General features: G+C 39.2%; 1 protein-coding gene across 1 annotated transcript in view; it reads right to left on the reverse strand.

The window, feature by feature from the left end:
* The window catches only part of LOC117303313 (gamma-aminobutyric acid type B receptor subunit 2-like), a 58,417-nt gene extending 42,058 nt beyond the window's left edge, over positions 1–16,359 (reverse strand). Inside the window, exon 1 of the mRNA XM_033787480.1 lies at positions 16,132–16,359. Within this exon, the coding sequence (XP_033643371.1) occupies positions 16,132–16,359 (228 nt within the window). The remainder of the gene's footprint in view (positions 1–16,131) is intronic.
* Positions 16,360–16,717: the final 358 nt, after the last annotated feature.

Consider the following 16,717-nt stretch of genomic DNA (forward strand, 5'->3'; position numbering starts at 1 on the left):
TTAATCCAATTCAACAGACGAAATGGTGCGTGCACGGGCTATAGACTGCTGTATGCTAACCTACCTGCACTAAGACTGTCTGTTGCACGCTCTATAAAACACCTGACATGTTTTGCAAAATACTCGCATTGTCACATGATGTGATTATGCCGCTTGCCATTTAAACTTTCAACACAATTGGAGCCAAGGGCGTGAGTCACTCTATTATGTTAAGTCTCTAACCATCATTTACCAATCTCCCGGTAAAATGGTTGGCATAATTCTGTAAAAAGGAAAAAAATGCATTATCGTCCTCATTAAATTGGACTTCACTCGCAGAGCCTTGAATCATTAGAAGTGAAAACCAAACCCTTCTCAGCACACAGTACGCAATTTGGCCAACAGTATGTGAGACGGCATCAGTTACACACAGTGGTGCATTTAGAAGTACCTATAAATGGAACGGTTGCATTTGGAGTGGGACAGAGAAATTAAAAACCCATCGGGGATGAAACCTTCGAAGAGGTTGTTTGCAATGAGAATGCAGCCAGTGTGCATATATAATTACGTCTTCGATACCATTGAAATGCTCCGGCTCCCCCATCAGATATAACTTTCAATGTCGGATAAGTCAATGCCCGATACAAGCAAGTACACCAATGCTTCGAATCGTGATGTTCGCTCTGTCAATTTCCCGTTTCAATATTCGGCTCTTAATACAAATTAAACGAAGAAGGAGAAAGCCGTAGTCAACTGTCCGCACTTTCAGTACGTTCACTCTTTTCTAATACACGATATCAGATCATTGGCCCACAGGGAATAAGTCAATGTCCTATTCACTATTATTACCATAGGTTGTTATCAGGGTATCAACAGCCAGTTCCCTTTTCAAAATACCCAACGATTATTAAAAAGGAAATGTAATAGCTCTTGACAAGCTTTATATCAGGCTCGGTGAAGTCAACGCGCTTTCCAATATAAGACCATGCGACTTTAAAGGGACTGTATACACCTTTTTTTAAATCATAAATGTAGATCTATACAATAAAACTAACACTTGAACATTTGGGAAGTGTCGTGGCCGAGCGGTTGAGAGTACCAAATTCAAACTCTGGTGTTTCTGATCAGCAGAGTGTGGGTTCGAATCCCCAGCCGTGACATTTGTGTCCTTAAGCAAGACACTTAACCATTGTTTCGTCCTTCGGATGGGACATAAAGCCGTTGGTCCCATGTGTTGTGTAACGCATGTAATATAACCCAGAGAAAAGATAATGCGTCGCAGCACATTGTAAACCCTTTTAATGTGCTACATAATTGGGTCTCAGAATCCATCACTGCAATAACCTATCTTGCTGAAAGTTTGTATATACTCAGCGCCTTGGGTACCTTGTTTGGTAGACACGTGCGCTATATAAAACTTCGATATTAGTATTATTATTATTATCATTTTATTTTAGATGGTCGTCTCTTTTCTTTCTCAGATATCGCCGAAACTCCGGAGCGAATATTTACACAGGAAGAATAATCCCAATGGGATGATACGCTTCTCAGATTCAAATTTTTGGGAATTTAACAAACTTAGTTGTTTTTACAAAAACACAATACTTCGAAGTGACATGATTCTTAAGATGCTTTATACTACCCAATTAAGCTGCTGTATTATATAGGCTTCGAACGAAAAGTTGTTATTGCCATTTATTTCAAGAGCGATTATCAAACGTACACCTTCACTTTCATGGTAGGTCATACTTTGGTTAATGGTCCATTAGGAAGACCTGCAGGCCTATTCCGTAGAACAAAAGAGAAGGATGGCGTTTGGATGGCGATCATGGGCCCAATGTACAGCACACAGAAGCTGAGTACAGCACGCAGAAGCTAAGCAAAACAAAATAATCATCTACCCAGAATAAGGTTATCAGCCTAACTACCGTGTAAACATATACAATGTGTGGTTGGTAATATGCTGACCCATCAATGCTAAGCAGGAGTTTTTAAGCAGTATTTTCTGCTTAAAGACACTGGACACAATTGATAATTGTCAAAGACCAGTCTTCACACTTGGTGGATCTCAACATAATATGCATAAAAGAACTAACCTGCAAAAATTTGAGCTCAATCTGTCTTCGAAGTTGCGAGATAAAAAAAGTAAAAGCATGACAGAAAAAACACCCTTGTCACACGAAGTTGTGTGCTTTCTGATGCTTGGTTTCGAAACCTCAAATTCTAAATCTCTTTCTCGAAAACTACGTTACTTCAGAGGGAGTCGTTTCTCACAATGTGTTATACTGCCAATCTCTCACCATTACTCGTTACCAAGTGCCCATTGCCTTTAATGCATGTTCATCCTGCCAATGAGAACGCAAAGTGAATTTTGACGGCACAAATTCGCAATGAATAATTCGCATGAGTTGACTTCTGCGAAACATTCAATGCGAAAACATCTCTCTGTGATGTCAAAATCGTATCGCATTCGCAAGCGGTATGTAGATCGAGTTTTTGACCAACACATGAATCACTTCTTATTAAGAATGAAGACGTTTCTAATATTATAATTTAAATGCAGAAGTTTCAGCTTCATTTGTCAAGTTTTTAAGAAAACAAGTGAAAATCACAGAGCAATGTATTCAGGCAAGTCGTATACCCGTTGTACATGCAAAAACAATTTCGTGGAATTGTTTTTCTCATATTTCTTAAAAAACTACAGCACTCTCTAAATGTAAAGGGGTGAAAAAGCACTCTTTGAAGAGCCATATGAAGGACAACTCTTTTTCGAGTGGTCTTCCACTCTTTTAGATTGAAGTTTGCATCGTTTTGGGTGATTTTTCACTCTGTCCTGGAGTGAAACCCCTCTAAATGAGTGAAATAACCACCACTCTTTTTAAAGAGCCATATGAGGGACAACTCGAAATGTAAAGAGTGGTGTTTTTCACTCTTTTACATTTAGAGTGCACCTCATGGAAAGCTTTCTACCATCGTTATCTTCAAACCGTGGTATTAGTTTAAAGGAACACGTTGCCTTGGATCGGTCGATTTGTTCTTTGAAAAACGTTTGTAACCGTTTGTTATAAAATGCATATGGTTAGAAAAATGATTTAAAAGTAGAATACAATGATCCACACAAATTTGACTCGAAATTGCGTGGTTTTCCTTTTACTTTGCGAACTAACACGGTCGGCCATTTATGGGAGTCAAAAATTAGACTTCCATAAATGGCCGACCGTGTTAGTCGATGAGGTAAAAGGAAAATCACGCAATTTCGAGTGATACTTGTGTGGATCATTATATTCTACTTCTAAAGTATCTTTTTAATCATATGCATTTAATAACAAACGGTTAAAAACGCTTTTCAAAGACCAACTCGACCGATCCAAGGCAGCGTGTTCCTTTAATTTAAATCTATGGACATTGTGCTTTGTGTCGTACAAAAAACAAATACCAAAACCCTTTACTTATATCTTTCTTGACAGTTTTCTCATTACGTTTACAAAAAACAACCGATGCTTATACCTTTAATGAGTAACTATAGTGTAAACAGAAATCCTTAATGGCCTCACGTTTTGACCCCTAGCAGAGTCTTGCTAAAAGAGAAAATAACAGCAAATGACACACAAAAGTGAAATAGAATCGGTCAGGTGGGAAATGAGCAGCAAGAACAAAAGGTGGATTCAAAGACAAGAGTTAAACATGGACTATTCTAAAGAGAATGGAGAAGAAGAATAGAGCATGGAGAAAGGATTGGTAGCATACTGGGGAAAAACAGGCAAAAACACAAACTGTAGAGAACATTCATAAACATTTTGTTTTGTTAAGCTACGATTCCTGCTTAAAGATACTGGTATTGTCAAATAGACTACTCTTCACAGTTGGTGCCTCTCAACATGTGCATAAAGTAACGAAGCTGTGAAAATTTGAGTTCAATCGGTCATCGAAAACACCCTTGTCACACGAAGTTGTGTGCGTTTAGATGGTTGATTTCGAGAAATTCTTAAACTGAGGTCTCGAAATCAAATTCGTGGAAAATTCTCGAAAACTACTCCACTTCAGAGGGAGCCGTTTCTCACAATGTTTTATACTATCAACCTCTCCCCATTACTCGTAATCAAGTAAGGTTTTATGATAACAATTGTTTTGAGTAATTACCAATAGTGTCCATTGCCTTTAAGCAGCTCTATGAAATTGGGCCCAAATCAGTCTAGCCATCATCACCTTGAATTGGCCGTCCAGCATTGTGATAAGAGGCTATCTCTCATTAAAAAACGTTAAACAAGAAGCATATAAACGGAAATCCAGCCAGAAGCCATGTCTTCATGCATGTGATTTTAGTAGTTTGTGAATTAGCCTTTATATATACTTCATGCGTACATTGCCTTTCAGAGCATTTAAGACCCAAGGGTCCAATGTTCCATAAGTCCAAACCGTGGGATTTAATAATGATGTTTACAGTAATTTTCTTCTCCAAACACGGAGCGTATTTTCTTGACAAGAGCATACGGGGGGTAAGCTTGCTCATCACGGTCTAGTCAAGGTGACGTTTCCGCCAGCGGTTAGTCACCGTTGAGGTACTCCGTAAAACACTCACACAATACTATACAAAGAAGTCGCTTTTAACCGCAATTCTAAATAGGATTTGAAACTTTGCATGGTTGGAAAAGAAGTAAAGTAGGTTACATAGTGGGGAATGGTACATTTTTTTATTGAACTCGGCACAGTTCAAGTCCATGAAGTAGCACACAAGATATAGTCTACAAAGACTCAGCTATATGTTTTTATATTATCCAAAATAATATCGTTTGGATTTTAAACTTTACACTGGTTTGTGATAAGTACTGAATACTCGATCCCTGGAACAGGTTTCGAATAAATATTCAACTTAGCACAACTCTCAGCTCTTTTTCGGGTCCCCACAACTCAAACATTATTGAACCCCCTACACCCCCCACCCCCAGGAACGAGGTTATTTCGAACGCCTCAGTTGAAATAAATGACAACAGTTTTTGTGTTGTTTTTAACTCTGACGTGGTCAGCGGTTTGATCGAATATTTTACGGAGTTTATTGAAAACAGGATAACTGAAATGATCTTATCCTTCTCCATTATACGACCAAAGGATGTACTTTTACCCTTCAGCGCAAGCTGAATGGTGGCCATTATAGACCATCGTCTTCAAATAATAATTGAGTGCCGTGTATCAGTTTGTCGTTTAACCTTGACCATTCGGGATGGATATAAAGTCACAATCTTTCTGACCTTACTTCAAGACAAGATGGCCGTGCTTGGTTTACGTCTATGAGTTACAGGGAAGGACGCGCGGATTACATCCAAGTGACAATGTCACATCAGGATAAAAAAATTTCCTGTTGAAACCGATAAGCTATAGATGTTTCAATGGCCTCGTTTATGAAACATTTCTCAATTCAATCACGTTGCCTTTTTTCGTCTCTCTCTCTCTCTCTTCTGGCGAACAAAATAGAAATGCATTACTTGCCTTTAAATTGCAACTGAACGGTTGGCGGTGAAGGCTTTAGTTTTTCTCGGGGTCTCTTTTATTTCAGAGAATGTGTGACAAGTCAAAGGCGACCGCGATGATATTTATTTGCCTTCAAATTCTCTCCAAAGTGGAAGTATGATTTTTTTCACAAAAATTAAGGTTAGGCCTTATACCTTTTACAGAAAAACTGAATAAACCATCCCCTATACTATTCTTAGGCAGTGGACACTATATTGGTAATTACTAAAAATAATTATTAGCATAAAACCTTTCTTGGTGACGAGCAATGGGGAGAGGTTGATGGTATAAAATAATGTGAGAAACAGCTCCCTCTGAAGTGCCATAGTTTTCGAGAAAGAATTAATTTTCCATGAATTTGATTTCGAGACCTCAGATTTAGAACATGAGGTCTCGAAATCAACCATCTAAACGCACACAACTTCGTGTGACAAGGTTGTTTTTTCTTTCATTATTATCTAGCAAGTTCGATGACCGATTGAGCTCAAATTTTCACAGGTTTGTTATGTTATGCATATGTTGAGATACACCAACTGTGAAGGCTGGTCTTTGACAATTAACAATAGTGTCCATCACTGCCTTTTAAGTCCCCACGAACTTCCTTGCAATTATACTATTTGACGATGATTTGTTACTGAATTTGTGTTGAATCAGTAAACTTCATCCAGCATTCTCCAGAAGACGATCAGAGCATACTGATCGAAACGTCGAGTTAATCCAACGGTTCTTTTCAGAACCACCCCAACTCATTTAGAGATTGTTATTACATGGTGTTACCGCAAACTTTTCTATATCTTACTTCCACCATGCAAAGTTTCAAATCCTACTTAAACTTCATCCAACAAACGCAATCTAATAATGCCCAGCTGATTTCTTGCCGACATATTATAACCCGTTCTAATAAGAGAGCACGTTTATTGTGTAATGCTCTTATTAATGGTAATGTGCTTGTTGATAAATTATCTTGATATTTATACAGACGTTCCCTAAACGAATTATACCCTTCTGATGCGGCATTGTGCAAACAATGAGGAATGGTTGGTGGCCGCGTTGGATGATACGGTATGGAAATTTAAAAGCACTGGACACTAGTTACTCAAAATTACTGTTAGCATAAAAACTTACTTGGTAATGAACAATGAAGAGCTGTTGGTAGTGTAAAACATTGTGAGAAACGGCTCCCTCCTTGCTCTATGCTCTGAGTGAGGAACCGTAGTTTTTGAGAATGGGGTATGTTTCCACTCAAATATTAAACGTCTTCAGGCCTGAAGCCTATTCTAGGCATCTGCTAAAAGTACACAAGAGCATGTGCAACAGGGGTGTTTTTTCTTTCATTATTCTCTCGAAAATACGATGACCAATGGGAGACTTTGTGGCGCTAGGTGGCAGCAGACTTACCAGGTAAATTGCCATTGTTTACGTAGTTCTGAACATGCAGTCATTACCGAGAATAATGGATTTTACCTGGTAAGTCTGCTGCCACCAAGCGTCCTGAAAGTCTCCCATTGAGTCCAAGTTGTCTGCTTATGCAGCGCTATGAAATTGGGCCCTGTCGTTTAGATACCGGAATTCGTCCTCAAACACCCACAACGCGAAACTGATACCATTTACATTCGCAATACAGTACCAATCACATACAAACATATTGTATGACAACCGGGAGGGGAAAACTTCAAACGAGCCAAGCGAGTAATTAATATCGATTAATGACGTGTACGCGTACAAGGTTGATCGGTCTTCGATTTTTTGTTTTGTTTGTGTGTTCACGAGGATTCAATTTGCTTTGTATCCTTTTTTATGAAAATAATAACTGCCTTGTACATCATATTGTTTTTGAGGCAATTATAATAACACTAACGTGTTGGCTTGCGGTAACATAGTGGAAAGTCAACGACAAAATAAAATTGCACGATGGGTCAGTGCGCGAGTGCGACACGGGGCCTGCGAGGCTCATTCGACAGCGCAGTCACAGAATGTATTATAAAATGGTTTCGTGGGGAAAGTAAACTACTTCCGCTCCCCTAAGTTGTCAATAATCGCACACAAATTATGTTTGTGCATACCTGTGGGGAAGTCTTTTGCGATTTCCTTCGTCCCTGTATAAAGGCACCACTATTGGTAATTACTCGAAATAATTGTTAGCCTTCAAAACACAATATCCACAGAATTACATTAAACTATAAGTTCAACAAGTAATTATAACATTACATACATCTTCTTTCTCAGTGACTATGGATTTATGCCATGGCCCAAAACAAAAGGTATCGAAACCTCTTAAATCCATTTTGTTACAACATGTGCAGTTTGTGGAACCACAATAGAGGAAGATGGTGGAACCAACAAGCTATGATCTTTACACCACGCATTCAAAATAGACGCTGCTGTAAGTCCACTATACCCTATTGTAACCATGTAAAGTGGGGACATCAGCAAAGTGTACAACACGGTAACCAGGGTAGGCGTAGAAATACAGACAGGCAAACAATGTAGAAGGTCGCACGAATTGTCTAATATTCACGATGAGAAGGGGCCTCGACGCGCTGCATGCTGCTACCCGTCAACCTTTACAAAACAAATATACGCGTAATCAAGCGCGCCAAAACTAACAAGGATCAAAATAAGGCTTATTACTGTCGGTGTACGTCCAGATATACCTTAAACTACATAATGGATACCTACATCGAGACAAAGGACATTGATAACAATCATATGAAATCTGAAAGCTCACTGAATATAAAATTAAGGCCATGTACAAATCCTGTTACAAAGATTTTTCTGTGTGAAATATTGTCAAAGTTGAGAAAAAATAAGAACTCAGAGATCTCATCGTTGTTTTAGAGTGCCAAGGTTGAAAATAGGCGTGAATGTCACAAAGGCCCTTTGACCAAGCCGTTCGTTTCGCCATAAAAACATGACCAGGGCTGGTTGGTTGATGTGTTCATTAAAAGCTAGACCGTGGAAATTGAATAACTTTTAACTATTTGCTGTACCGCCCTTTAAGGTAAAGTTAATCAATATAATAAAAAAAAAAATCCTGGCTCAAATTTGCGATAATTTTGCGTATTTTGAATTGAGACGGGTGGCAATGCAGTGCAATAACGATGTGGAATTTATGAGGTTTTTGCATTGTGAGGTTATATATTATTGTAGATTTCATTTGGAACTACATCATGTATATCTCTTTCTTAGATCTGAAAAGATCCAGTGGGTTTCAACATGAATGTAGACGACATACATCACACTAGTTAAATGCACTGGACACCTTTGATAATTGTCAAACACCTGGGCCCAATTTCATGGCTCTGCTAACCGTAAGCACAGAATCGGCGCTTACAGAAGCAGAGGATTCTGTGCTAACGGCAAGCGTATTTATTGGGTTAGTGGCGAATTTGGGCTTCTGCGCGTGCGTACTCGACGTTACTAGGCATTCTACGGTAACAAGGCTATGTAAACATTCGGCTAGTAAAGATTCGACGGTTACCAATTCGGCGCTTGCACGTAAGCGGGGAATCGTGTACGTAAGCGCAGAATTCGGCGGTAATCAGAGCCATGAAATTGGGTCCTGTATTCTCATTTGGCGTATCCTTACATAAGCATAACATAAACCTGTGAAAAATAGGGCTCAATATTGGTCATCGAAAATAACTACCCTTGTTGCATAAGTGTGTGCTTTCAGATGCATTGTGAAATGTTTCAACTTAAAGGAACACGTTGCCTTGGATCGGTCGAGTTGGTCTTTGAAAAGCGTTCTGTAACCGTTTGTTTTAAAATGCATAATGTTAGAAAGATGTTGTAAAAGTAGAATACAATGATCTACACAAATATGCCTCGAAAGTGCGTGGTTTTCTTTTTACCTCGTCCACTAACACGTACGGCCACTTATGGGGGTCAAAATTTTGACTCCCATATAAATGGCCGACCGTGACAGTTGGCGACGAAAAAGGAAAACCGTGTAATTTTGAGTGACACCTGTGTGGATCATTGTATTCTACTTTTAAAACATCTTTCTAACCATATTTATTTCATAACAAACGGTTACAAACGCTTTTAATAGACCAACTCGACCGATCCAAGGCAACGTGTTCCTTTAAGTCTTTATTATTTGAGTGAGAAAGTTGAGGATTCAACAGACAGTATATCTCTGGGGACAACGCGGCTGTAGGAGACCTTTAAAGGAACACGTTGCCTTGGATCGGTCGAGTTGGTCTTTGAAAAGCGTTTGTAACCGTTTATTATAAAATGCATAATGTTAGAAAGATGTTGTAAAAGTAGAATACAATGATCTACACAAATATGCCTCGAAAGTGCGAGGTTTTCTTTTTACCTCGTCGACTAACACGGTCGGCCATTTATGGGAGTCAAATTTTTGACTCCCATAAATGGCCGACCGTGTTAGTCCGCACAGTAAAAGGCAAACCACGCAATTTCGAGGCAAACTTGGGTGGATCATTGTATTCTACTTTTAAAAAATCTTTCCAACCAAATGCATTTAAAAAAAATGGTTACACACGCTTTTTATGGACCAACTCGTCCTGTCCAAGGCAACGTGTTCCTTTAAGGATGCAATCAGATGCGCCGTGAACAATGCACAGTATTCTCAGAATTGGAACATTGTGTACATCCGCGTTACCACACGATAAGAAGCAGTTGTTTTCTTCAATCTGTAACTTTAGAATTACCACTCTCAAAAATACTTCTTTAAACGAACTGGACACCATTGGTAATTACTCAAAATAATTGTTGGCCTAAAATATTTACTTGATAACAAGCAATTGAGAGCTGTTGTAGTAAACAAAAAAACACATTGTGGGAAACACCCCTCTGGAATTGTAGTTTTTCAGAAATAAGCCATTTCTCAATAAAAAATATACAAACACTAAATCAGCTGAAGCCGTTTATTATGCATCTGAAAGCACACAAAGTAATGCAACTGGGCTGTTTTTTCTGGGTTTTTTTTTCTTCAGTATTCTCTTGCAATTTTTTTTTAAATCAATTAAGAAGACAGTTGCAATATTTTGATGTACAGAAACAAAAATTACCAACCTGAAAAGGCGTAATAGAGGCAACATTACACCCGGTGCCGTTATACGAGTATATATTTGTTTCCTCACTCAAAGTAACCGAGTACAATCAATTTACCCGGGCTATTTTTTACATGCCCTTTTTTCCAACTACTGCTTTTTAAAATGTCCATAATGTCCATCGACCAATATCTCCACTTCTTAATACAACCACAGGACCAATTCGTGGTGTTACTATGATCTTTAGACCACGACCGTTCGAGAGCTTTCAACCGAAATAATATTCCCCGCGTAAAAAAAGAGGTAATTTACTGTGGGGAGTTCGACAACCCTTTGTTAGCACATCACCAGTCGCTATTGTCCCTTGAACTGAAGTCGTCAGCAGCCATGTAACTGTCAATGCCTTAAGGCACTCTCATAAAATATTGATCGCCAAGAAGGAAAAAAAAAGTAGATATCAACATTGAAAGCGTGGCCTCGACCGATGAACAGCTTTAAGGCGAGAAAGACTTACAACATTGTTAATTTTTGGTTTTACCCATATACACCGATGTGTGTAGCACTGTATACTCAGTACTTTCCCCGAGTCCTGTGAAAAAAATCACAGGCATTTTACTCGGGTGGGATTCGAACCCACGACCCACGACCCGAGTAAAATGCCTGTGATTTTTTTCACAGGACTCGGGGAAGTACTGAGTATACAGTGCTACACACATCGGTGTATATGGGTAAAACCAAAAATTAATATTCTTTATCCCGATGCAAATTTAACATCTATTAAATTACATTGTTGTTATATCTCTTCTGATATATAACCCACACGCGTCAAACTAGTTTCAAAATAAGAGAGTTGTTGTATAACAGAAATATGATCCACAAATATAATAACATATCTTTGGACGTCTTCAGCCAATGTGGATAAATTTAGGCTTGCCTTCAATAACAATATGTCAGTCTGTTGATTTAGATTCACTTCCATTGTTAACACGTGGAATTATTTGTGTTGATATAGATATATAGACCTACAGTACTTGTGAGGCATCTTTTTAATGCGGCAGTTTAGGCAGGATCGACTGGGCGGTGAGCAAAAAGAATACAAATGAAATATATTAAATTGTTTAAAGGCAGTGGACACTATTGGAAATTACTCAAAATAATTATTAGCATAAAACCTTACTTGGTGACGAGTAATGGGGAGAGGTTGATATTATAAAACATCGTGAGAAACGGCTCCCTCTGAAGTGGAGTGGTTTTCGAGAAAGAAGTAATTTTCCACGAATTTGATTTCGAGACCTCATATTTAGAATTTGAGGTATCGAAATCAAGCATCTGAACGCACACAACTTCGTGTGACAGGGTGTTTTTTTCTTTCATTATTATCTCGCAACTTGATTGAGCTCAAATTTTCACAGGTTTGTTATTTTATGCATATGGTGAGACACAGAAAGTGAGAAGACCGGTCTTTGACAATTACCAATAGTGTCCAGTGTCTTTAAAGTTTAATTTTACATGATTATGTACGCCTACTGATATAGGTGATTCAAGGTACACTATTGACTTGTTGAAGATTAATTTTTGTTGTGAATTTACTATCAATGGACATTATACTCTTTTTATACGACAGATTTGACTAATATATGTTACAATGACGTTGTTTGCCACCCGTGACCGCTTAAATTTGGCTTCCTATCGGTTTGTCTTGTCGACAGGCATTGAGCAGAGGCTATGCCACACCATTGCCACACCTAGTAACAGCTAGGCCACACCATGTGGACAGCTACACACTAGGGGAACAGTTCCAGTCTGCTTACAAGCGCTTTCATAGTACTGAGACTGCCCTCCTTCGGGTGAAAAATGACATTCTTCATTCCCTTGATAAAAGTAAAGCTGTTCTCATGGTGTTGCTTGACATGTCTGCCGCCTTTGACACGGTTGACCACGACATCCTCCTCCAGAGACTTCATACTCAATTTGGAATAAGCAGTACGGTCAATACTTGGTTCAGCACTTATATCAAAAACCGTACCACCAAAGTTTCGATAAAAGGCGATTTCTCAAGACATCATATCTTTACCTATTCCATACCTCAGGGGTCCATAGTAGGTCCGTTGGCTTTCATTTTGTACACCAATCCCATTGGCGAGATCATTCGTCAACATGGTATCTCATTTCATGAAAACGCTGATGATATTCAGCTCTATGCTGAGTTTGACCCTAAGTCTGAAGGTGATCGTCAGCGTGTACTCAGCAATTTATCATCATGTGTGCTTGCCATCAACAAATGGATGGCTCAAAACATGCTTCAGCTGAACCAGGGAAAGACGGAGTTTATTGTGTTTGCGAACAGTCATGTTTTATCCACTCTCCCTAATCTTGAACTAATATTGGGCGACTTTACAATTCCTGCTTCCACATCTGTTAAGAACCTAGGAGTCTCGCTCGATTGTTCTCTGAATATGTCTCATCATATTAGCTCTGTACGTAAAACTGTTAATTTCCACATACGTAATCTATGGCGTATTCGCCGGTTTATTACACAAAGCGCTTGCCATCATGCCGTCAGAAGTCTGGTCTTGTCCCGTCTTGACTATGCCAACTCTCTTTTGGTAGGTGCCCGCGAAAATGACCTCGCTCGACACCAGCGTCTACAAAACAAGGCCGCTCGGATAGTGTTTGCGTGTGGCCGTGACCAGCCTTCTGCCGGCCTGATTGCATCGCTGCATTGGCTCCCTGTTAAAGAACGTATCAACTTCAAAATTTTCACTCATGTTTACAAAATCCTCCACACCCAATCTCCATCATATCTGGTTAAACTTGTTCATTCCCAAAACTCCAATACTGCTGATGATTACAGGCAACGACTCCGCTCATCAGCTGATCAAAAACCGGCTTTCCATTCCTAGAACTAGACGGAAAGCTGGGGATAGCTCATTCTCCATAGCCGCCCCTCGCCTATGGAATGAGCTCCCCGCGGGTCTGCGAGAGGCGATCTCATTGCCTGTATTCAAAAGCCTCCTCAAGACATTTCGTTTTCCCCACCCATCCTAGTTTGTTTGTTTTTCTTTTGTTTTGTTGTCATAGTCTCATGTAAAGCGCTCTGTTCTCCGTAGAGCGCTATATAAATGTTTCATATTATTATTATTATTATTATTATTATTACATAGCAACCGTTGGGAGATGCAGCCGCCAATTCGACCCTCCCTTCGCATTAGGTGAGAAAGACAAATTCAGTTGTGTGCACTGACATTGACCATAACCTCCGTGCATCATTACGGCTCAATTAAATAAATGTCTATTATCATCATAATTAGTGGGTTAGTGGACAATAACCGAATATATAGTTATTGCAATTTCAAGAAAATTTAAATTAACTTACAATTACTGACAAGACGAAGTAATTAACCCATCATGCCGAACTAATCATGTGAAGGTAAATGCGTTTTTTCTTAATTAGGTATAAAAGACCATTACTGCAGGTAAATTAACCACAAAACCTTCGTTATTGCAATATGCATTGGAATGTCTGTGTTTTCAAGTGTACGTTGGCTGGGACTCGAACCGTAGACGCTCCGCGGTCTATATAGAGTATGTCTAGGTTCTAGAGCACTGAGCGCGTCAGCTGTATGCTGGTTCGAATCCCATCATTGCCCTCGATCAGACTAGGCGATGCTGTTAATATCCCATTATTTCGCTGCAGTTACGTCAATTTTCTCAACCCGTCCTCCGTATCCACAATACGGTATACGGATTAGAGATAACATGTTGATCACAACATTTACCGAAAAACCGATCAAACTTTCACACTCAATTTTCCTGAAACTCAATTTTGTACGCATTAATTGCATACGCCCCTTTTCAGGTAAAACTGTTGATACGCCTTTCTTCGTGATATGACGATATAACCCGTTCTGTGTGTGGTCCCCCGCTTTAAAATGATCTCAAAAACCATAGCGTAAAAACAATTCATGAAATCCCACCTGTTTTGTTTTATATATATATTTTTCATTGCAGAAGAGTCGGCTATATATCGAACATAAAAGCGTGCCGCTATACAACAACAACGCAACTGAGAAATCAGAGTAATGAAAATGGGCATTTAGCGGTTTTTTTAGTGAACAATTCGTGAAATCACACCTGTTTTTTTATTTTATTGTATTGCAGGAGAGTCGAATCATATTTGAACATGAAGCGTGATTGTAGAGACTTTCTCTACAACAACAACGCGACCGTGAAATCATAGTCATGAAATAGTTGCATTTAGCGTGCTTTCTTTATGAAATGTAAATCGAGTTGAGTGATGAACCGAATGTTTTATAAACAGCGGTAAAACATTTGCCGCGTAGATCTTTCCCGCGATGTGCATTGCCGACTTATAAGAACTGGTTCTCCAGTAAATGGATTATGTACGGCGGTTTGCGTCGCTCCCGTACACATGATGCTTTTTATTGGCAGTCTCTCATATTTAATGGTCTATCACAGCCTTTTCAATTTGACCAGGAATCTAATGAAGTTAGGTTCAACTGAGAAGAAATATCTACTTATGTATAATAAATGGAGTGATTAAATTGATGAAGTAGGTAACAAGTATAGTTAGGTGAGGTTTGCAGTAGCACCCATGTGTAATCGTTTAAAAGTAGTGTTGGTTCTAAAAAGAACTGAAGTTAACAACTCAACATTTCGATCAGTATGCTCTGATCGTCTTCAGGAGAATGCTGGAATATGTTGGTAGATGCTGCTCAGGCTAGTAGAAAGTTTGAATCCATTCATGTAGGAAATGGGACATAAGTAATGCTATCATAATCGTATAACCACGCACCCCAAAACCACAGTACTCGAAATACTGCGACTTCAGAACGAACTCGGATTTTTGTTTTAAAAGAAATTGTAAGCGTATTTAGATTATTCTGAGGGGTTTCTTCCAACGAAGTAATCACTACGCGAACATGGAAGAGAATTTAACCCTTGTGTTTCTGGCATATACGGGCATCCTTCATCAGGCCTACGAGCAACAGTGATTAACTTTATTTAACACGCATTCTTGGTTTATTATCAGAAATACATAATAAACTTTAAAGGCAGTGGACACTATTGGTAATTGTCAAAGACTAGCCTTCACAGTTGGTGTATCTCAACATATGCATAAAATAACAAACCTGTGAAAATTTGAGCTCAATCGGTCATCGAATTTGCGAGATAATAATGAAAGAAAAAACACCCTTGTCACACGAAGATGTGTGCGTTTAGATATGATTCGAGACCTCAAGTTCTAAACTTGAAGCCTCGAAATCAAATTCGTGGAAAATTACTTCTTTCTCGAAAACTATGGCACTTCCGAGGGAGCCATTTCTCAGAATGTTTTATACCATCAACCTCTCCCTCAAGTTCTTAACTTGAGGCCTCGAAATTAAATTCGTGGAAAATTACTTCTTTCTCGAAAACTGTGGCACTTCCGAGGGAGCTATTTCTCAGAATGTTTTATACCATCAACCTCTCCCCATTACTCGTCACCAAGAAAGGTTTTACACTAATAATTATTTTGAGTAATTACCAATAGTGTCCACTGCCTTTAAACACATGGAGGTTAATAAATAAATGCACAAGTGAAAGGTGTTTGCTCGTGACTTACCTGAGCCCATGCCCATATCATCTTCAACTCGTAGTCTGCTAACAGTCCCTCGAATTCATTCACGTGGTCTATGGCAATCTGTGTGGAGTTCACCATCACGCTGTTAAAATAGTCTTCGAAGGGAAAGAAACCCGCAATGTAGATGGGCGTCTTGTTGCGGGGTGGCCCCGTCGTCGGCTGTGCCGCCGTGGTGCCCTGTGCCGTTATGTCCCGGGCACTCAAGAGCATTTGAAGGACTAAAAAGTCACAAACGGCGATCCGGACCAGTGGCTGAAACCAACGTGAATGCATATTGCCAGGTTTTTTTTAGTCTGTAAATAGAAAACAAAATCTTCAGAAATAAATCTCTTTTCCAGCCAAGATTTAACAATGTCTTCCCCACCGGACGATTGTAATCATCAGCAAGCGTATTCCAACTTAATTTGGCCGAGTTTGCTCATTTTTATTTGCACGGTGCTATCAAGTCCAGCTTTGCATATTATACGCAATGTGGTTTCAGTTGCTCTGGACTGTATATCTCGGTATAGAGTTACGCTGAACGACCGGCGATATTACTGGGGTATAACCCATCGACGATAAGGAGGAA

The sequence above is a fragment of the Asterias rubens genome, chromosome 19 (assembly GCF_902459465.1).
Source record: "Asterias rubens chromosome 19, eAstRub1.3, whole genome shotgun sequence".
In the NCBI taxonomy this organism is placed as follows: Eukaryota; Metazoa; Echinodermata; class Asteroidea; order Forcipulatida; family Asteriidae; genus Asterias; species Asterias rubens.